The 21,580-nt window shown below is 45.0% G+C and overlaps 1 protein-coding gene across 9 annotated transcripts in view; it reads left to right on the forward strand.

Annotated features, from left to right (window-relative positions):
* The window catches only part of LEF1 (lymphoid enhancer binding factor 1), a 71,718-nt gene that overhangs the window by 33,745 nt on the left and 16,393 nt on the right, over positions 1-21,580 (forward strand). For 7 of the 9 annotated variants that reach the window (XM_075090686.1, XM_075090687.1, XM_075090685.1 and 4 more), the window contains 6 exons: positions 8,226-8,358; positions 12,351-12,441; positions 14,695-14,778; positions 16,664-16,786; positions 17,505-17,667; positions 20,327-20,434. In XM_075090686.1, coding sequence (XP_074946787.1) covers positions 8,226-8,358; positions 12,351-12,441; positions 14,695-14,778; positions 16,664-16,786; positions 17,505-17,667; positions 20,327-20,434 — 702 coding nt within the window. The remainder of the gene's footprint in view (positions 1-8,225; positions 8,359-12,350; positions 12,442-14,694; positions 14,779-16,663; positions 16,787-17,504; positions 17,668-20,326; positions 20,435-21,580) is intronic. The other 2 variants (XM_075090692.1, XM_075090691.1) reach the window with 1 other exon arrangement.

A 21,580-nucleotide genomic window follows, 5' to 3' on the forward strand; every position in this document is an offset into this window, starting at 1 on the left:
TTGCCGCTTGTTGGGTGTGGGCTTCTTGGTGCATGTGTTTACATCAGGAAAAAGATGAACTGTTCAGGACCAGTTAAAAGGACCATCATGTGGGAACCAGAGCTTAAAACGAACATTGGCTGGCAAATTGTGGAATATTTACTGGCAATTAATGGCTGTCAGAGAGGACCCAGTACTGAGTTTGGAGAACAAAATAAAATGGTGCAAAATACTTTAACAGGGAAACCCTTCCCTGCAAACAGGTAGCTTTGCTGGCTATTTAATGCCCTATCAGTCATTAGGACATATTTCTAAAACTAATGGGCTGTGCAACATAAGTCTGATCTGTGTACATGTGAACTTGCAGTATGTAAGTAGAAATGGACTTGTCCTCCCCTGGTCGGAGCCTTGCAAGACCTTCCTGGCTCCCTGCATGGTTCACCAGCACTCCAGGTCTCCCGACAGCCTTCCTGAGCAGGCGAGAACAAACAAATTAAGAAGTCACGGGAGAGAAGAAAACAGAGATAGCAGGGGATTTCTAATCAAGCTATTTTAATACTGGGTGTGCGTTAATCACTTACTTAATGGCAGTGCTTAATGAACGCTTGAAATAAAGCATGTTTCTGTCAGAGATTCAACACCCGTGTTTTTAAAGCTGTCTTGAGGGAACTCAAATGTTTATTACAATTTTTCAGCAAAAACCCGTCACAGTTGTGCTATATTAATTTCCAAGATTGAAGGGGTGGGGGGGGAGTGTTGGGGGGGGAAGTTGGAAAAAGACAAGAATGTAGACAAGCCATTAAGTGTGGTGGTTTCTCACTAACATCGCAATTAACCTGAATCCGGTTGCTGATTGTAATCCATCTAGATAGATGCTTATCCCAGGCTTTATCAAATCGCATTTACTCTTTTCTTTGCAATGCTCCCCTGGCTCTTGTACTGAAGTTTTTATCGCGCACCAACCCTTTGGGCTTCAGGCAGAGCAGTTTGCTTCAAATCCTCTTGCCTCTTCTTGTACGCTGCCTGTGTTTCCAGCCCCAAAACCCCCAACACCCCCTTTGCTTTGGGTGCTGATCTTTGTGCCCGCAGACCATAGCACAGTACCATAGGCCATGAAGCTGTCTTTCCCATGCATTGCAGCCGCAGCTGGTTGCTGCTGGGGTTCCCAAAAAGGAAGGCAGTCTGGGCAGCTGGAAAAGGGGCACAAACTTTTCCTCCTGAATAACCATGGGAAACCCTAGCAAGGATCCTGGGTGCCTCTTTTGCCTGCTGATGCACTGGCAGCTTCTTCTCTTCATCTCCCGGGGGTCTTCTGGGCTGCTGCGGTTCTGCAGTCACCTGATGCAATGTGTCTTGGGGAGGCGGGGAAGTCTTCAATGACTGACTTAAAGTAACTTTCTTGTTCTCCCCTTCCCTGGCTCCCAGCACTAAATACGACTTAATTACCTAGCAAAGCGCTGAAATGCAGGATGTGAGGAACAGGGGGACCAGGACGATGTTTTTTCTGACTTCAGCCTGCCATCAGTTTACCTCCTGAAATGTGCGATTTTGATTCTAGTTTTGTTCTGACTAAGCGTTAGCAGTTGTAAATCTTCACATTGAAGTGGATGCAGCGTTTCACTTTGCCTCCTTACCGCAGCAGGTCCCTGGGGTGTCACCCCCTCTGTTTGTAAGCACGAAAGGTCAGTGAGATAAATCATCTCCCATTGTCAAGATGTGAAGCAGGGTAAAAAGACTATGCCATTTTTATCTGGCTTTCATAAATCACAATATTCCTAAGCCCCTGTTGCCTGTGAATGGGGTGTTCCTGTGGGCATGCTTTCCCCTCCCTGCTCCTTTTAGCCTCAGGTGAGGCTAAAAGTAGGGTTACCAAATCCACCCCTTCCCCCATCCGCTATGTAATTTTCCCAGTTGCACTGTCTAGCAATTGGAGGAGGTGTTGAAAATTAAGCATAAAATGATCTCTGCTGTCAAGAGCCTAGAGGGATGTTGGCTTTGGGCATAAAGCTATTTGCTCTAAATAAATGGTTTGGGAACAGGGGGAAGTAACCTGAGCTCTCTGTTTGTTCGGCTTGCTGCACCTCTGCAAAGGTGTCTATGGGAAGGGATTGTACGATGGCTCCCAGGGAGGTGGCAAATTCTAATTGCAGTTATTGCTGGTGTTGATTAGCTTGTTTCATCTATTGGTAACTAGTTCTGGCCAAACCATCTTACTGTTGCCTCCTCTCCTTCCACCTCTGGTCTCCCTGTGCTAAAGTTTGTCTATGACGACAGGTCCATGATGAACCAGGACATGGGCCTGGATTTGACCTTGCTCCAAAAGTACATTCTTCTTGGTCTTGCATTTTTATTGCAGCAGCTGGTTGGCAAAGGCATAAATGCAGGGTTAGTTTAGCCATTAAAATGCTATCGCTATTTTGAGAAGAAAACTGAAACTGCTGTCTTCTGGGTTTTCTAAAACCTTTTGCCTAAGGATGATCTCAGGGCTCTAGAAACTATAAGTTAAATAAGCTAAAAAATGGACGGATTTTTGGTGTCTCTTTAGGTCAAGGTATCCTCGAATCCTCCAGCAAGTCATTGGTCGTTTTATTTTGCTCAGCTGCTGTAGCAATAGTGGAAGAGTGTGGGTTTGGTTTGGTTTTGGGTTTTTTGGAGGAGCTGTCTGTTTTTGTGTTTTCCCCCCTGAATTTAACATTTGCTGTCAAAAACTCAAAGCCACATTTTTTTCAAAATTACCCTCTCTTTCAGGAACAAAAGGGAATGCATGCATTTCTCAAGTTTTTGTTTGTTTGGGGTTTTTTGTTTTGTTTTGGTTTTGTATTATTTTAATTGGCTTATTTTAGGCTGAGTTGAGAAGACCATCTGCTAGTCCCTGTACCCAACACACAACTTGTTGACAGGAGAGGAAAAGTAGACAGGCTGGGGCCTTTTTTGGCTTTTTAGAAGCAGGTTAATGTTTAAAGAAAAAAGGAAAAACAAAACAAAAAACAACGCATCACCTCTTTGGGTGTTGACCCAGGGACGCCTGGGTCTTATGTGCACAGGCTCACTTGCTTGTGGCTCCCTGTGAACTTCCCTGCCTGCCTGCGACCTCCTTTGTAGAGATGTGCCTCCTTTGAAGGATCACTACTTTAGTATCTTTCTCTGTACAGCAGCTGGAATAAATGGTCACCCCAGCTCCAGCGGGAGCTCCCAGCTGTCCACCTCGCCCGGCGCTGACCTACAGGCATTTTTGCTTTTTATAGTTTTTGCACACTTGTTGCATATAGGATACCTTACAGGTGCGGGCCTTTGCTGAGGCATTAGCTTGCTGTTTAGAATTTTTTTTCTGGCATCTTGCTTTTCAAAAGTCAGGAAAAACGTGCTGGGTTCAGACTGAATCCAAGATGCAGCATTTCACCATCAACTCACCAGAGATTAATTTACGCTGTCTCAAAGTGTACTCCTTGGATGAGAGGACAGCGCTCATTTGAAATGGCGAGTAACGCTGCTGTATTTGTGTGCTGGTAGAGGAGCTTCGCCGCCGGCGCTGGGTGCTGCACGTGGCACAGGAGCCGCTTCCCGCAGGGAGGCAGCAGCTGTGCCAATGGTTCCTTCCTCCCATCCTCGCCCTGCCCAGAATGCCCGAGTACGATTCAAGCCTGATTCTTGCAGACTGTGATTGCTGTTTGCAAGAGAAGCATTTGCTCTTTTACGGACTTGAGCGGTTGTTCCTGCGTTACCTTCACGCAGCAATAGTTTTAAACTGGTGGCCGGTGCACAGTGAAGTTCCTGCTGGGGTAATGCCCGCTGCTGGGTCAGAGTCCTCGTCCCTGCGAGCTCTTATCCTTTGCTCACTAATGTTTCATTGCAGATTTTAGTTTTTGGTTTGTTTTTTTTTTTTCCAGTTTGGTCATAAAACTGAATAGCAGCTTCATCCCTGCACTAACTGGTCAAATAATTCAGCTCCTGCTGTTTCCAGTAGATGTATTCTCTCCAGCCCTGCCTGTTTGCCCTGTTGGTGTCCCTTCAGGGGACCATCCCCTGCCTGCACTGCCTCACCTCAGCCTGAGCATGTGCTTGGGAGAAATAAAAGATACCAACTGTGAAGGGCAGGCTGATGAGCAAACATCCAAGCATCAGAAGTGTCCCAGGGAGGGCCAGGGAGAGGTCCTTTGGGTGCAAGGCCAGCTCCCAGAGGATGCTACTGCAGGCTCTGCTGCGAGACTGTGCTGTGGTAGCAGAGCCCTGATGGGCTCCTCTGCCTTGGAGGCCACCAAGGTTTAGTTGCTCAGGAGTGAGTGTCGCTTTGGTCTGGATCCTGTGGGGTACAGCTGGGTGTCCCCAGGCCAACAGGTGTGGGTGATCCCTTCAACATTAACCTTTAACGTTCATAACGGGTTATGACACCCATGTGGCAAGGTGCCGTAAAGCCTTACAACTTTGAAGCCACAGGTCCTCATTTTTAGCTCCTTATTTATTTTTTCCAAATTGAAGATCTTGACCTAGGCTGTACATTCAATTTCCTTTACTTTCCAGGGTGTGTGAAGAAGCTTAGGCCCAGAGTTTAATGAAGATGACAGAACTGATGTGGTGTGGAAATATACCACATAAGCTGTGTTGGAGCTGTGTTAGGACCTGTTTCAGTGAAGCCCAGCTTTTTCAATTGTCTTGGAAATGAGAATTGCATTCTCACCTGCTTTATTGTGTTTCTAGAAGCTGCTTACCTACCAACTTGCACCAAAATACTACATTTTGGTGGGTGGATGAAGTATAATTTCTGTACTGAGATATTGAAGAACCTCATGTAGGACAATGGGTAGTTATGTAATTGTCTCTTTGAAGGTGTGTGGACTGACAGGATTTTGCAGGGGAAGGTTTTTAAGGTTGTATTGAGGAGAACAGGTCCTCCGCGAACTGTGCCTATATTAGATGTAAATGTCACCAGTGTGCTGGGGAGAGCCGTGGTGGTTGCTAGCTTGGTTAGCAGGGGCTGACCGAAGCGTGAGGGACCAAGTTCCCCCTGCATGGAGATCACATTGACCCAGACCAGTGGTCCCTGGGTTTAGGTCTCTGTCAGTCGCTCAAGTGTTTCTGCAGCTGTACGCTCTGTCTTCAGAGGATCTGGGGAGGTGAATGTAGTAGGCATGGCATGTTTGTGGGAGGAGGAGGAAGCCTATGGGCAAAGACACTGGGCTGCGGTAGGAGGATTCTAATTAGCACTGTCTTGTACCTCAGCCTGAGGTAGGGTTTTGGCCATGTCACTCAGCCCTGAAAAGCCTGTGGGGCTGTAATGCCCACTGAGAGCTGTAGGTGGTGGAAGGGGCTTCAGCATTGTCCCCAGTCCAGATGTCCCCAAGAAGGAAGGGACAGCATCTGTGGGAACAGCTGGGGCATGTGGGGCCACTCTGCTCCTCCGCTCACCCCAGCCCAGGGCTGGGAGTGTTAAGAGGGCCCCGAGAGGGGCATCCAGGTCTGTGTAGAAGATCTTGGTCTCCTGCCCTGAACCTTCTCTAGGAGAAGGGCCTGGATAACCCATCTGGGTTGACCTGTAGGGCAGGTGCCATAGCAGAACTGATTTAGTCCATAGGGCTTTTGGAAAATATGTCATCAGGCCTTCCTCATCCTGGTTTAATTTCGCACGTGTCGCCCTGTGCTTTCTGCCCATCAGTCACTGTGATCGTCTTGGTGGGAACACAGGGAATGGGGAGCCTCGGCCTGTTCCCACTGAGCCCCTGTCTGGTGGCACATCTGGGTGCCCGGCAAGATTTAGATGGCCAGAGCTCCCTAGGTCCTCCCAAAGTGGTGCGGGGCAGGCAGGCTGGAGAGCTTTTTATTATTGTTATTATTTATTATTACTTTTTCTTTTTCAGTTTCTGGCTCTGCAAGACCCCCACATGCTCTTAATGGTGATACGGCCCGTTTATATGTTAATTTTAAGCCTGCTGACAAGCGGTTTGCTTTTCTCCTGACTTCTCACGGTTCCTTTGCCCGTTGAAAGCCGCTGCCTTGGGCTTAGGGGATAAGGTGTTGAGAATTAGGAAAAAAAAAGAAATCTGCAGGGTGCTGGAAAGCAAGGGGGTACGGGGATTGCCTTGCTCAAAGTACAAATAGGTGATTTCTGAAAGCAAGTAACCCTGATACCAGAGGCGTGCATGACAATTACATCCAGTATAATACAAAATGTTAATTACTGAATTTTGAGAAATTAATGCTGATTAGCAGCTGCATGTGTGTGACCTAAATACATCTATTGCTTGATCTTTATTCATAATATACAGTTTATTGTTGATAAAGTAATTGCTGAATGGTGGGTTGGCCCACAAGCCTTGCAGCTAAAGACTGAGGCCTGGTTTGTAAAGCGTCTGAAATTTGTTGGCATCTGTTTTTTGTTGAATTTATACAAACAGGGAAGATGAACACCAGTCTGAACTATCCCCTTTACAACTCAACTCATATATATTACTGAGAATTCATATTGCTTTTATTATTTGGTCACAAAAATGGACCTAATGCTTGTTGGCTTTAAAACACCTACTGGCGCTGCTTTCTCTCTCCGTCTTGCAAAATATAAGACAAGGCCGAAGCTTAAATTAAAATCCTCAGGTTCTTATCTCTTTCCCACAGGAAAGCAAATCTGTGTTGAAAACCGTAAAATTAAGAGGAGAGCAAGGATAGCATAATTTAGCAAAAATTCATGGCACCAGATTCTGAGCTATATGACTGGAGGGATAGGTCAGACATTAAGAAGATACTGCCTGCTAATGCAAGTTCCTTAAGGTAGAGCTCTGGAAACAAGGCAAGCAGAAAAGGCAGCACTGGTTCCCATTTGCTCCCTTTCCTCTACTCCTACCGGCCTTAACAATAAATCGAGTTGTCCATTTAATAACCCCTCTGCTTCTAGAAGTCCAGACAAATCCTGGGTTTGTGCTTGGAGTATTGTCCTAACATCTGTGTGTGCCAGGATTTCAACAGTGAGCTCAAAGAAAATTAATTTCACTGGGCTTTTAAATTATTTTTTTCTTTTCTTAATGCCTAGTATTTGACAGGCTGTCATTGCCAAGTTTTATCAGCATTCCTTTCTGAAGGACTACTGAGCTTTTTTTGACCTTTTTTTTTTTTTTTTTTTTGTTAATTTTAATAAAAACCTGTTTGGGTTGTAAATATTTTTGCTAAGGGGCAGGATACAGTGTGGCAAGGGTACAAATGAATAGCACCTGTTACACGCTGGCATCGTCACTATGTCTCATCCTACCATGGGAAGAGCAACTTGTGTTTCAAGCAGTGTTAATACAGCAGCATGTTGCCAGGATGGACAAGCCCCTTTATCTTGCAGCCTTGATCCAAAAGTGTGATTTTGGGCAGCATCACACGGAATGCCCCCTCCCCTGTGCCTCTGTGGGAAGGGCTGATGGGAAGCATGCATCTTGACCTGCATGGACATCGCTTTATGGCACCCATTTCGGGACCCTCTTGGGCATTTGTAGCGCTTCTGATTTCTCCTTGGCATGACGCAGCGAGAGGCGTCCCAGCTGTCCCTGGGCAGTCAACGGGTCTCCTCCCTAACTGGCTCCTCTGAGAGGCTACTGCCAACCCCTTATATATGAAATCAGGCTTTGAAGGGTGATTTTTCAGTTACCTGCTACCCAGACCAGGAGGTTTCAAGTGGAGTTTGTAAAATTGCCAGGGGAAAAGCCCTCCGTACCGTTTGGCAAGTCTGGGGCCTTGTCCCCTCTGCACCGTGCCACAGTTGTGCAGGAGAGCAATGAAGAGGAGGAGTGAGATCGATGATGCTTGTGTTGCTTTTAGGCTGGAGATGTGGCAAACCTGTGCTTTATTTAAACCTAGGGTTTTTTTTTTAATGCTGATCCCGTAACCAAATGGTTTTTTCAGGGCTGCTGCTGGCTCTGATGCCCCTTGGTCACAGCCCTCGGTGCGCGGTGCCTGCCCAGCATGGTGCTCCTCCCGCCCTGCGGCTCTCCGGCCGCTGCTTCCCCATCCCCATCTCTGTGTCTCCCAAACGCCTTTCCTCCTGCTCCTGGCCCCACCCATTTCCTTGCATTTTCTCAATCCCTCCTCAGGCACCGGTGGTTCGAGGACACCGATTCCAGCAGCAAACCGGGTTGCCATCTGGCAGCTCCAGTGTTGTCCCCCTCCTTAGTAAATACAAATACATAAAAATTGCATTTTGGAAGTGCTTTTTTTTTTTTAATGCAGAAGCCCCACCTTGCTAACAATAATGTAATTTTTCTTTTCTTCTCTTGCAGTCAAACAAGGTGCCAGTGGTTCAGCCTTCTCATGCGGTTCACCCCCTCACCCCTCTTATCACCTACAGCGATGAGCACTTTTCCCCGGGGTCGCACCCATCTCACATCCCCTCTGACGTCAGCTCCAAACAAGGTGAGCCCATCCCGTCCTGGCAGAGACGCAGGGCAGTCCCAGTGCCCCCCGTGCTGCTGATAGGGCTTTATTCTTAATATTTTAGAGGGAGGGTTCCAGGCGTGCATGTCAGCTTTCAGAGATGGCAATTCTGCCATGATGGTGATATTTAACTTGGGCTTTTAAATCTTCGTGCTCTTTCTAATGTGATAATTCGGCTTTATTCATCAAAATCTTTTAAAATCTCAATAAGCAGCAGCCAGTCTTCACCACCCCCTGTTGTGCCTGAGGCTTGCAGTGTGCAGATGCAGAAACGCAATCATCCTTCACCTTCCCAAAACTGGGAGAAAAGTACTTCAATGGTGGTGTTATTGAAACCTTTTCTTTCTCTCTTTTACTCAAAATTGTATTTTATGTCCTGGTATTCTGGCTGTCCGAATTCTTCCGTGCATCAGTTGGTGTAGCTGAAGCGTAGCCCATAAAATACAGCTTTGAGCCTGCGCAGGATAAGGCTTTGCAAACATGACATTTTTTAACCTCTGATGCCCACTGCCTTCTGCAGAAAGCATTGTGTTAGATGCCAGAGTTGCTGTGTCAGTTTTTTCTGTGCCCCTAGGACCCCTTAAAACAAACAAAAAAAACCCCCAGATCCTTGTCTGGGAGCGTCAGACCACCCTGCTCCGGGTTGGTCTGTGGGCCCCCGGGGCAGCGCCGACTGTCTCCGAGGTGCCGAGCCCAGCCTGCACAGAGACCTCCCGCCCAGCGTCCTGGTGAACCCTCCCCAGGAAACCCTTGGGTGTGTTTGCTTGCAGTGGGATGCAGGAGCTGGGGGGGGGGGATGCAATTGTTGTTGGGGGGGTGCAGGGGGACGACTGACCCTGGACAGCACAGGTCCGAGCCAGGGTTTGGGTAAGCCGCCCGAGGAGAAGCCTGCGCAGGAGAACTGGTGTCGAGGAGGGAAGGAGAGGGAGCAGAGGGTTTACGAGGACATTTGCTGTAGTCGGGACGCCATTGCGTGGGTGTGAAGTCTGTCAGTGCCAGGGCTGGGGCTGGAGGGTGCCGCTCCCTGCCTCTTTCTGCACGTGCGTGTCCCACCACGTGGTGTGACACCTAGCTGACAACTTCATGAAGCTCTGCTTTACCTGAGCACATGTCCACATGCACAGTTGTCCTGTTTATCTGGAGAGGTGTCTAGACACCACCATTCAGGGAGAGAGACTTTATTTTAGTTCTGACTTGCCCTGAATGCCTAGTTTTTATTTTGGCCTTGCCCTGCACATAATAACATGGGCTACATCCAGAAAATACCATGGCCTTGTGGCTTTGCGTGGTTTTTGCTGTTTGTTGGTTTGTTGGTTGTTGGTTTTTTTTAAGGGAGAGGGAATACAAAAACCACTCTGCCTGGAAAGCCTGACCTATAAATACATGTATAATATCTTTTTCAGAGTTGGAAAAAACAAATAGAGGCCTCCTGTCCTCATTTGTCTTCCTCCTTTGCATCAGTGCCCAGAGAAGGTTATTCATGCTTGTTTCTTGAAATCCCGTGGGTGCCACACGTGTTAGAATACAGGATTCCCACCTCTTGCCCAAGCTGGCTGTGACAGCTGGGGCACACCCTACTGCTGCAGTTCATGAGCTCAAGCGGTTTTCACTTAACTGTGCAATGGGTTCGCCCTCCTGCACCCCAATTCTTTGCCTTTACCCCTGGTTTATTGTTGTAGTCCTCTCCTGCGGACCCAAACTGAACGTCTGGTTTGTTGTTTCTGCTGCCCTCTGCCTCGTCTCTCCCTCTCCCCTGTCCAGCCCCAGTGCGTCTCACCGCTCGTGTCCCCGTCCCCGAGCACAAGCCCAGAGAAGGGCTCTGCCAGGGGGTGGCCAGGGACGTCTCTGGCGCAGAGCTCATGCCCCTCCAGTGTTCCTGAATGGGCTGTTGATCCCTCTGCACAGTGTCTGATGGAGATGGATAATGTGGGCTGGAGATTTCTGGTTTTGGCTGTGATGGTCTCCTTGATGTGTGTGGTCTTTCCATGCTCCCCGTTTTGGTGCCGCTGGCGTGTGGGAACAGCCCCAGTGAAGTGGCCCATGCAGTTGCTGTGAAGAGAGGATTTTTTTCCCTCAGGTCCTCTGCCAAATGCCTCCAACCATTGTTTCTGTCCTTGCCTCCCACCGTGGGTCTGGAGCGAGGCACTGCCCAATGCCCCAGCCCAGGCGCCGGGGTCCCCCTCCTCCCACTGAAATCCCCCGGCGGGGGGGCGACGGGGGGCCACAGTGCCTTGCCCACAGTGCTGCCGCTCACACCCCAGGCATGTTGGGGTGGACACACAGCCACTGCCTTGCTAAAGGCAGTCACTTCTTTCTTCCCTTTTATATTATTTTATTTTTTTTCTTAACCCTCCCATGAGCAAAACCTTGCTTTGGAGAGCACTGGCCATGCAGTAGCTGCGCATGTTCCTGCTGGGCATCAGGTAGCTGACAGCCCCCCATCAGGGGCCACAAGTTTTGGGCTAGTGATAACGATAACTGCTGTGCATTAGTGTGGAAAGAGCAGCGTTATCTTTGTGGGTCAGAAATCTGGACTTTGGGGAAGGAGCAGAACTTGGTCTGGCAGGGGCAAGGTCATGTCGTCACCCCTAGGAGCATCCACTGTCACCGGAGGTGAGAGGCTGGGCTTGTTTCTCAGCCTTTTTTTTTTTTTTTTTTTTAAAAAAAACAGCTCTGGAAGAGCATTCCCTCTCACATGAAAACCCTGGGATATATAAAGTGTTTCCTTTTCTTTCAGCCACCAGCTGTTTTACACCTTTGAAAAGACAACTGGTTAAAAATGTGCTCCTCAGGTTGTGGTTCCAGACCAGAGAATTTAGCTTTTTTGTGACAGTAATAGCACTGGTATTGTTTTCCACTGTTTTCTGTGCACAATCTTGAAAGATATTATTCAAATCTTATAATTAAATTCAGAAGACTTAAATACAAACTGGGGGGAGAAATAAATCAGTAGCATCAATCTATAAACCAAGTCTCAAGGTAGCACACATTCAGTCTTGGACCTTTGGAGTGTCACCACATAAATATTTAATGCCCTTTTCAAGCAGCTGATTTAACATGTGAAGTAGACCTAACAATTCCTTCTGCTTCAGCCCCCTCTTCCCCAAACACATTTAAATAAACCGATGTCTTTGTGGCCTCTGCAACTGTAATTCCATGTCTCCTGGGGGCACAAGGTTTAGGTGAAGAATGGAGACAGCAGACCCTTTTGGGATGAGATTAGCTTTAATCTTGAGGTGATTCTTGCAGTTGTAGGACTCTGTGTTCTGGGGAATGTGAGCTGATGGATCATTTCTGATGGGACTCTTATTTTTCCATGAAATACTACCAATGCAAAACAGATTGACCTTGGAGCCCACAGGAGTCAACTTGACGAAGAGCTTAGTTGGAGCTGGAGTGACAATTGGAAGCCAAATGAATCATATCAAGTGTGACCATTACAGGCCTGAAAATGATTCTTAATTAACCACTGATCCTCTGTGGTAGCAAGTTTCCAAAATCTGTGAATCCATAAGAGAACCCGTGAAAATGTACAAGTAGCAATTTACCTAATCTAATAGCTCTGCTGCACTGCCTCTTTGACAACGCTTGATTTTCCTCTTGTTTCATGCTGTGTTAGAAGAGGTCCTCAGGATCCGATCGGGTTTGGTGAAACAACTGAGGGGCCAGTATTGCCTAAAGCATTTTACAGGAGATCTAAACTTGCACGGGCCCTTACCCATACACTTATTCCCCCTGCCCACTTAATTTTTTCCCAGTATTTCCCTTTGAATTGCAATATTGTGAGCAAGTTAATATATTATTTTAAAGGTGGCATGGGTAGCCTTTTGCTTTTAACACTAGCCAAAATGTCATTATTTCTTATCTAGAGCGCTGATTCCATCGTAGTGTTGTCTCTGTTAGCTGTGAACTGTAGCTCACGTGTAGTATTTTGAGGGGAAAGTCATTCATTCTTCTGTGCTCTTTAACAGGCATGTCCAGGCATCCTCCAGCTCCTGATCTCCCTACCTTCTATCCCTTGTCTCCAGGGGGGGTTGGACAGATAACACCACCTCTTGGCTGGTAAGATCTTTTAGCTTCTTTTCAGACAAAGGTGCATGTTCACACCGTTCGCTGTTGTTGCATCGGTCGCAGCATTTACAAAATAAGAATGTCGCTGAAGTAAGAAATTACTACATTATTTTAGTTGAAAGATCAAAAAATGTCGATCGTGAATTGAATCTGTTTTTTGAACACGTACAGAAATTGAAGTGTGTAGATTTCACTTTGAAGTCTATATATTTCTTATGGCTCAGATTTGTGGCTCTTGGCATTTGGAAAGATAGCAGAAAACAGTTCTCAAGGAATTAAATGTAAATTTTTAATAAACAGAATTGCAATTACTGAGGGGAGGGGAGGTAAGAAGGAACTTTGAAGTGTGTGTGTGGGGAAATCTTGAAACTGCACCAAAATGGCAAACACGCTTTTATAGTCTGCTGCTTTTTACAGTCTCTGTATGGAGAGAAGCCTCTGCCGTTGGGAGATTTTGCTGCTCTTGCTAATACTAGCCCTCTCAGGATCCTTCTCTGCCATCCAGGGTGTCATTTTTCCTTTTGGAGGAAATATGTGGTATTTTTACAGCAATCAGTTTGGCAGGATGTTTCATGTCTGCTTGGGGTAGATAGGTGCTTGCCCTTAGATCTGTCAGAGCAAGGAATAAGGAAACTTAGCAGCAATTTCAGTGCTTTAGAATCTGTATCTTGGCTAATCTGTGCCCATGCAATGAGCGATGCAGATTTTCTTCTTTATTTTTTTAGTGCTTTTATGGGAAGGAAACACGATTCAGATGACAATAAGCATAGAAAGTAGAGAGCAGAAGATTGTGAAATGCTGTATTGCTGGCAAACCTTTCAGGAAGTGCCACATGCCTTTTGGGAATAAATTATTATCAGATACCAAACTAAAATATGGAAGTATGTGACTCTGGGTTGTTTTTTTTTCTTATTCTCCCCCCCCCCCGGCCTCCTCCCCATTCGTTGCTACTCAGCTGACTCCCCACCTCCACCACTACCAGGCAGTTCCTGGAACTCGTTTTCCAGATGTGGTCAATCATTTCTTTTGAATGGTTTCTCGATGCAGTGGCTGGGGGGAGGGAAGAGAGAAAAGAGAAGGAAGAGGGGAGACAAGATCCGATCTTACACGGCTTGGGGATGTGTTCCGCAGTGCTCACTGACAGCAGGACGCACCCAGCCGTCCCTTATGCTATTGAGCTTCCAGCTGCCTTCTGTACAGTAGTGCTGCCGAGGCTTCCTCCACCTGTTTTTTCCCCCCCACCTTCCCTTTGAGCACTGCACGTTTCTAGTCACTTACTCCAAGTGTGAAACCTGTGTCCTGAACCTTACAAAGGCCAATATCCCCCTTTTTCCGCCTCTGAAAGCTGTTCTGCCACTCAGTGAGTAACTGTTTGAATAGGATTGATTGGTGTGGTGGTCTTTCTGGGCTGGCTCAGGTATTTGGGCTGAGCTGGCATTTGTTTTCATTACCATAGCGTGCTACTTGTAGTCACGACCTGAGCCATTGCTAACTGAAATTAACCAAAATGGTGGTAAAAACTAGAGTCCAAATGACAGGCTGGTGACAAAACATTCCATATATGTGGGAGTATAAAAGGAGGTAAGAATTTCATACAAGCTTCTTTTACTGGATTGCAAAGTTTGAACTTTAAGTAGTTAAGATGGCCTTGTGTTGCTGCAGGCTTTTAGGTGGTTGTGGGGTTTTTTACCAAATAAACTTCTACTTTCTTAGAAAAGCTGGCCACTTCTACCTCACTGTAGAAAATGCAAATGGAGAGAGTCCTACATTTTCAAAGACTTAATAAAACTGTTCAAAAGGCTTTCTAGCTTGACAATTCACAGTCCGGTGTTCTTCACTGATCTACAGTAGAACTCTTTGGAATAAAATGCCTCTTTCCTAAGAGTTAGTTAACTAAATCTGATTCCAATGCTTTTAAAACTAGGTGAGGGAGGGATAGAGAGTGGCCATGCATGCATGTGTGTGTGTTTGCGTGGGCGTGCGTGTGTGCTTTGGGGGAGGAAGGCTGGTTGTTTTGCTTTCTTCCCCAGTGGAAACCCCGATTGGGAACCTTTCAGTAGGGAGGGAGAAAGTCCAAAGTGTTCAAGTGTTTGTTAGCTTTGAATACAGCAGAACTCTTGAAAGTGTAACCTATTAGTATTTTTTGTGACTAGTGCTGAGTTCCCATCAAGTGCTTGTAACTCTAGAGTAACTACTGAATACCGTATCGTATGATTGATGGGTTCCTTTCTTCTGTGACCTCAGGCAAGGTCAGCCTGTATATCCCATCTCGAGTGGATTCAGGCAGCCCTATCCATCCTCACTCTCAGTCGACCCTTCCATGTCCAGGTAGGTGTAGGAGGTGAATGACTGACTGGGGAGTAACTGCTGGCATTAGAGGGCAAGTTGCTCTTCTGCTTGCATCTTGGTCTGCCTTTGCTTGCTTTTCAGTCAGCTAAAACTTTATGCGTACATTTTTATTTAACATACTTGTGTATATACAGTTTGCCTGGATCCCACACTGGTCTCATTCAGCATTTTCTTGGCAGTCTCTGAAGTATTGCAATTAGGAGCACCAGTGAATTGTCAACGATGAATTGAGCTGTTTCATCTGAAATGAGTCGTTAGTTCATTTCTAGATGCAACATATAGTGTGCATTCTTGGATTTTGCTCATGCAAGCATGCAACCAGGTGGATTGTCACTCTAGTCTGTGTTCTCTAGTTCTAATTTCAAAGTTGTTGGTAATTACTCTTGAATCATTTAGGTATCACTCCATGTGGAAACTTGCCTGCAAGTAGGTGTTTCATAGCCCAAAGCCACTAATGGCGAGGGATGCCAGCACAGTGTGTTTGCACTGGTGTGTGAATCAGGCACTGTGTCTTTATGTCTAAGTGCAAGTGAGCAATGCTAACTGAGACTTGGCCATGACACACTCCAGACTCCTCTCCTCTGCTTTTGCACTCTAAAGACAGCTTCTGCATCCTGTGCTTGGTGTACACAAGGTTGCAATGTGCCATTCTTGGGTTTGTTTTTTTTTTGTGTGTGTGTGACCTGTAGAAGACACATACTCTTGCACGGGAACTTAAGGCATACCACTTGATAAGTGGTGGGTCCTATTGCCTCTATTTGTGTGGGCTCCTTTGGATTATCACTGTCCCTTCAGTTCTTTACAGGACAATGATAAGCATGTGCCTGTCAGGATGATTGGGAAGAAACCCCATTCTTTCTCCATAATAAAATGACCTGATTTATTTACAGGGCTTTGTGTTTGCTTTATTTTGAGGGCATGAAGGAAAAGGGCAAGGTGACTAGGGAACGGAGAAAAGAGAGGCTGGATGCAATTCCTTAACCAGCACTCATTCAGCAAACCTTTGGAGCTTGAGCTTCCTGTTGATGTTGTATTTTCCACCAGTTCAAAATAAAGCATGCAGGTTTTCTGCTGCGCCTGAGCTTGCAATGCTCAGCACCCTCAAGATCTGTCTCAGTTATCCTTGACAATGACCTGGGTTAGTAGGGTGGAATGATTGAGTTAGTGGTACTTTGGTTTTCTTTTCATTTTCCTTCTTGTACAAATAAAAGGAAGGTTTATTTAGCACAGAAGTTTCCCTCCTACCCTCCCCCTCCTCCCCCAGCTTCTTCCAGGATGCAGGATTTTTTAGTTGATTTTTATTTTGAGCATTTGAGGGAAGAATAGTGATTTTAGGTGAAGTGATGTTAAAATCTTTTAGCTTAAGTACCTTGAGAAGTAAGAGATTCCTTAGAGAGCCATCAGGGGACTTCTTGAAAAGATTATTCTTCTTTTATTTTATTTGTTTCTGCATGGCAGTCCCCTCCTTTGCATTGGCTGGTGGTGGATATTTTAAGAATGTTTATATCTTGGTGTGGAAATACAGTTTTTGGTTAAGAAATGTGTATTTTTATTGCTAGTCAGTGCAACAGTACAGCCATTAAATGTTTCTTGTATGCATTGCTAAAACTGTTTGCCTGAAAGGTAATAAAATAACTTCTTTACAACCAAAATGCTGATTTATTTTTTTGTTTGTTTGTTTGTTTTTGAGTAAGTTGGCTACAATGCACAAATCTTAGCCAAATATTTTTCGTGCACTCTTAAAGTATTGTCTTCCATTGCAAGCTCTGTAGCATTTGCATTCTTGGGGCATCCCGCTGCTGTCATACATGTTCGATGCCTGCCTTCGGTAAGGTTACAGACCTTCCTTTGTTTTCTCTTTTAGGTTTTCACATCACATGATTCCTGGTCCTCCAGGCCCTCACACAACTGGAATCCCTCACCCAGCTATTGTAACACCTCAAGTAAAACAGGAACATCCGCACAACGACAGTGAGCTAATGCATGTGTGAGTCTGCCTTTCTGCACTAGCCCTTAATCTATAAATGTTTGGGAACTAACTCTATCTGAAGAAGAGTAAAGGAGGTTAAAAAAAGTGCCTTTCGTGTCCTCTCTGAATTTTAGCTCCTCTTAACCTAAAACAGGAGATGTGGGCTACTGGTTGGGGAGAGTAATGAGACATAAAACCATTTCTCATTCTAGTCCAGCACTTTTTAGCTGTCAGCAAGTCTTTTGATTCAGACATAATCATGGACCTGTCTACCTGCAGATGTTGCTTGAGTGTGAACTCATGAACTTCTGCTGGAAAAGGTCTTAACTGCAAAAGCTACTGGTAAAATGCAGCCCTTGTGCTTAGTACTTGAAGGCAAAAGGCCTAAGAAAGAAGTGGATGAGGAGCTATCCTCCTGCCTGTAGCAGTGGTCTCCCAGGGTACTAGGGATAGCCATTCAAAAAGAGAATTGAGACAAATGATGAATTTGGAGCAGATTCACAGATCAAACGTTATTTGCTAGAGAATGCTAACCTGACATCCTCCCTGAGTATTAAATTAAGTCAGTTCTCTGAAAGATATGAAAGTAGATGGAACATGACCACTGAATTCTCATTCTTACTGCTAAATGCTACTGTAACCACAGGTTGGTATTTTTCCATTGGGGTTTTTTTTAGGCTGAAGGTAAATGGATGCTTTTTTCCCCCTCCTTTCTCTTTCCCCCACCACGTTTTAGGAAGCCTCAGCACGAACAGAGAAAAGAACAAGAGCCAAAAAGACCTCATATTAAGAAACCTCTGAATGCTTTCATGTTGTACATGAAAGAAATGAGAGCGAACGTTGTAGCAGAGTGTACTCTGAAAGAAAGCGCAGCTATCAACCAGATTCTTGGCAGAAGGGTATGTACAGGAGGGTGTGTGTGTACTCACGTGTGCTGCTAATTTGTGTGTGTTTCCCTTTAGCTGGGTGTGATGGCTCACTTTGTGCTTGAGGTGCTAACTAATGTGCAACTATCAAATTAGCTACAGAAGATAAAACACACAACTAAAAATAAAAGCAGTATCTTGATTTTCTTTTTCCAGCATTAGCAACATCATCAAATTGGTGTCTGTTCCACTTATGTCATGGTGTCAGCACCTCAGGCATGAAAAAACCTCACTCACACATGGCACGAGCATTCAGATCACCTTCTGGGCCCTCCCTTAGGCTGGCGTCCGTCAGAGCAGGAAAGGATCATTCAAAGATGAACACTGGATGCCAGTGGAGGTGGAACTTGAAAGTGAAGACAACATGGTCCAATTGTAAAATCCCGCAGGTTCAGAGGGACCTGCGGAGGTCATTTAGTCCAACACCTGCTCAAAGCAGGTCTAGTTACATCAGGTTGCTCAGGGAATTATCCAGTCAAGTTTTGAATGTGTCTAACGTCAACAGCTGAGTGCTGATGATCATGGTATACGTCCCAGAGCCTTGCTGAGAGCTGTTTGCTTCTGTGGCATTGTAGGCATGTTTTCTTCTTTCCACGCTCCAAAAAAAATATGCAGGCCAACCCACAATTACAAACTTCATGTTCGCTGTCAGTGTTGTTCTTCCAAGGGAAAGCAGCAGAGGTAAATGCCCATTTTGCCTTTAACTGTCCTGGAAATGAGAAAAGGGATGACTTTTATATTAATCTGAGTCTGAGTAGGGATTTTTCAAATCCCCTTGCTCCATGAACCCCTCTTCTCGACCACTGACGAAGGCAGTATTGAGAGGCACTACAGCTCCCTGAAAACCTTGTGCTTTTTAAGTGGGAAGTCAGTACATGACCTTAACTGCTACTTCTCTGTTACAGTCTGAAGACTTCACACACACACACCCCCAAACAGAGCAAAAATCTATTGGTACTTGTCCCGGTTCCTGCAGCCTTCTGCCTTCACCTTGATGTTCTTGTTACCTTCTCTTAAAGGACATCTTGGTGCTTGTCTTTTCCATTCTTTCATGCAAGCCTCTAGGATCATGTTTTCATTCCCACTCCCTCAGTAATCGATCTTAGTTGCTTAGTATGTCTTTGTTTTAGTTAGCCTTGTTTTCTTGGCCTGAATGAGGGCAGTGGCTTATTTACTTCCATTTTGGTAATGAATCAAGCGTCAGTGCTCCATTGCCTGCTTTTTCCACAGCATGGACTCCTCCTTTCAAGTTACTGTTCTCCATGAAAGTACCTCAAGTTCCACTTCTACTGTGGTACAAACCATGCATGAGTTATCCAATATAATTGCTTGGAGATTAATTATTATCAAATGTTTTGTGTCCAGTGATCCTGGTCACTATTTACTATAATTTGTGCCACTCCGGAACAGGAACCACCTCTGTTCTCAAGAGCTGATGTTTTGCATGCTGCTGGGCTCTCTGGTGCCATGGCATCATGTTCACTGCCTTCCAGTTTTGGAATGCACGTGTGGAGCTTGAGAGTTGCAAACAGGCTGAACTGCTGTGCTCTCGCTAACACATTGAACTTGCCAAGTCAAGACAGAAAAGTGCTTCAGTTCGCATCTTCTGATGTAAAACAAAACTACATATTAAATCATACAAATGCCATCTGATCTGAAATCCTCGTTCTATAAATTATTCTTGTATGAGTGGCTTAATGATTTCATGTCTGATTTTGGGGGTATTTTTTTAATAGCTGCTTCTCCTCCCCCAGACCCTCATGCATGTTCTCCAAGTCTAACAAGACAATGTGTCTAATGCTGCAGCAGTAGAACCTGATATTAAATGAAAGGCCTTTCCTCTTTTTGGTTCAGGTCTATGATAGGTGTTTCAGCAAGAACAAAAGTACTAGACACTGTTGTAGCTGGTGCCTTTTCAAATGTGCAGGTTGTGAAGGTATTTTTGTTTGGTGAGTTTTTAAATTCTTTTTAAGTACATAAAAGCAGGACGTTTATCCCTACCTAGCTACAGAGGTGAACTCATGTAATTTGGAAGACTACAGTTCTGTAGTTTCTATATCCTAGAAACTATTTGCGGTTGTCATTTTCTTTTCTTCTATTACAACAAGAAGAAATCAGCAAGCAGATATCTTGAAGCTCAATGCTTAGAGGTTGCTCTTGGAACAGGAGCCTGCTGGTGCCCAGAAAGCCCTCTGCATTGACATTGAAAACCTGTGTGTAGCTGCTGCTTAAAAACAAGACAGCAAACTGTTCTGTGGTGGGGAGCTCACTGCCCTTTAAAAGCAGCACAAAACCTTCCTGTTTTGTTGGGAGTTGAAGGGTGCTTTTTGGTTGTTTGGGTTTTTTGGCTTTTTTTTAAAGTAGTGTTGGGAGAGCATGGTTCTGTGAGCAGATTATTTAGTGAGCCCTGTTTCCATAAATGATTTTTGTCTTGCTCAAGGCACTTGGCAGTTGTAGAGCTGACAAATGCCTGAAAGTTGGTTAATAAACACGGGTACTTGTAATTGCTAATGAATTTCATTTTTGGAGTGGGGAAGGACTGAATCAAAGTCACAAAAACACTTGCCCATGTCATACTTTGCCTAGGTATGAGTTATTTCCTAGTCTAATGCTATGTTTATTTTGTTTGCAGTGGCATGCTCTCTCCCGTGAAGAACAAGCGAAATATTATGAACTAGCTCGTAAAGAAAGGCAGCTACACATGCAGCTTTATCCTGGCTGGTCTGCAAGAGACAACTATGTAAGTCGCTCACTTGAAGGCTCTTTTCAAATTAATTTCCTTTACCTAACTTTTTTTTTTTTTCTTTCTTCTTTTTCTCTTTAACTTGTGGAAAGTTCTGCCTGGAGGGATGGTGAACAAACTTATAACATAAGCCTTGTATTTGTTTGCATTTCAAGCATCCAGAAAACTTGAGATTTTTGTTGTTGTTGTTGTTGTTGTGATGCTTCTTATGAAGATCACAATTTTTGAGGGGAAAATATTAGCATGGAAGGTTTTTTTTCCTAAGACAATTGTCAGTACCCTCTGAAAGGTTATGTTCTACTGTACAGCTGTGAATTTTCCACGATTTTATATTTGATCACTTGCTATCCAGAAATCTTCTTTAGACCTGAGCAAAAAAGGGCTGTCTCTCTTTCAAGAACACCAAAAGCCCAGGGATCTTAATGCAAACTGAACTTCAGCTGAAAGTAATTTAGAATGGTCCATCTCTGAAATGAAGCCTGCAAACTTTGTATAAGTAAACTTCATGATAGATTCTGCTTTTATTCAGTTTGGTGAAGCTACGAAGTTTTCTTACAACTACTCTTATTTTATAATTAAATATCAGACAAGCATTAATAGCACATTGCACAGCTTGCAATGCACAATTATACTATTGTGCTTACAATGAGCTGTCAGTGTAGTCATATGTTATGTTACGAAACTCACAAGCTGCAATCTTGAGAGACTGATCCTAGCCTGAGATCTGGGCTCCTTTCCGTCCCCCCATCAACTGTGACGTTATTTACTGTGATAGGAAGTGTACATACTATATCTGGCTCAGTTTTCCTTCTGTATTAGGTGGACAGTAGTATTTCTCTACTTCAGTGATGTCTTGTGGCCATGTGGACATTAAAGAGTATGAGGCACCTAAATACAGCGTTAACAGAAACTGCGGAAGTACCCAACATTTCCAACCCAGCACAGCTACTGTTCAGCTTAAACAAAATTTTCATTGTAAGCTAGAGTCTCTCAGGAAGATCTTTGGCATTGACACAGAAACTAGGTGATCATCTCCAAAGCAAATGCCTTGGTCTTGCTGGCATCCATGCCTAGTTTTGTAAGCACACACACTACTGCAAGCCTCAGCAGCTTCTTTCTGCCTGTTTTCTACAGTCATCTTTC

The sequence above is a fragment of the Phalacrocorax aristotelis genome, chromosome 4, assembly GCF_949628215.1.
Source record: "Phalacrocorax aristotelis chromosome 4, bGulAri2.1, whole genome shotgun sequence".
NCBI classification, from domain to species: domain Eukaryota; kingdom Metazoa; phylum Chordata; class Aves; order Suliformes; family Phalacrocoracidae; genus Phalacrocorax; species Phalacrocorax aristotelis.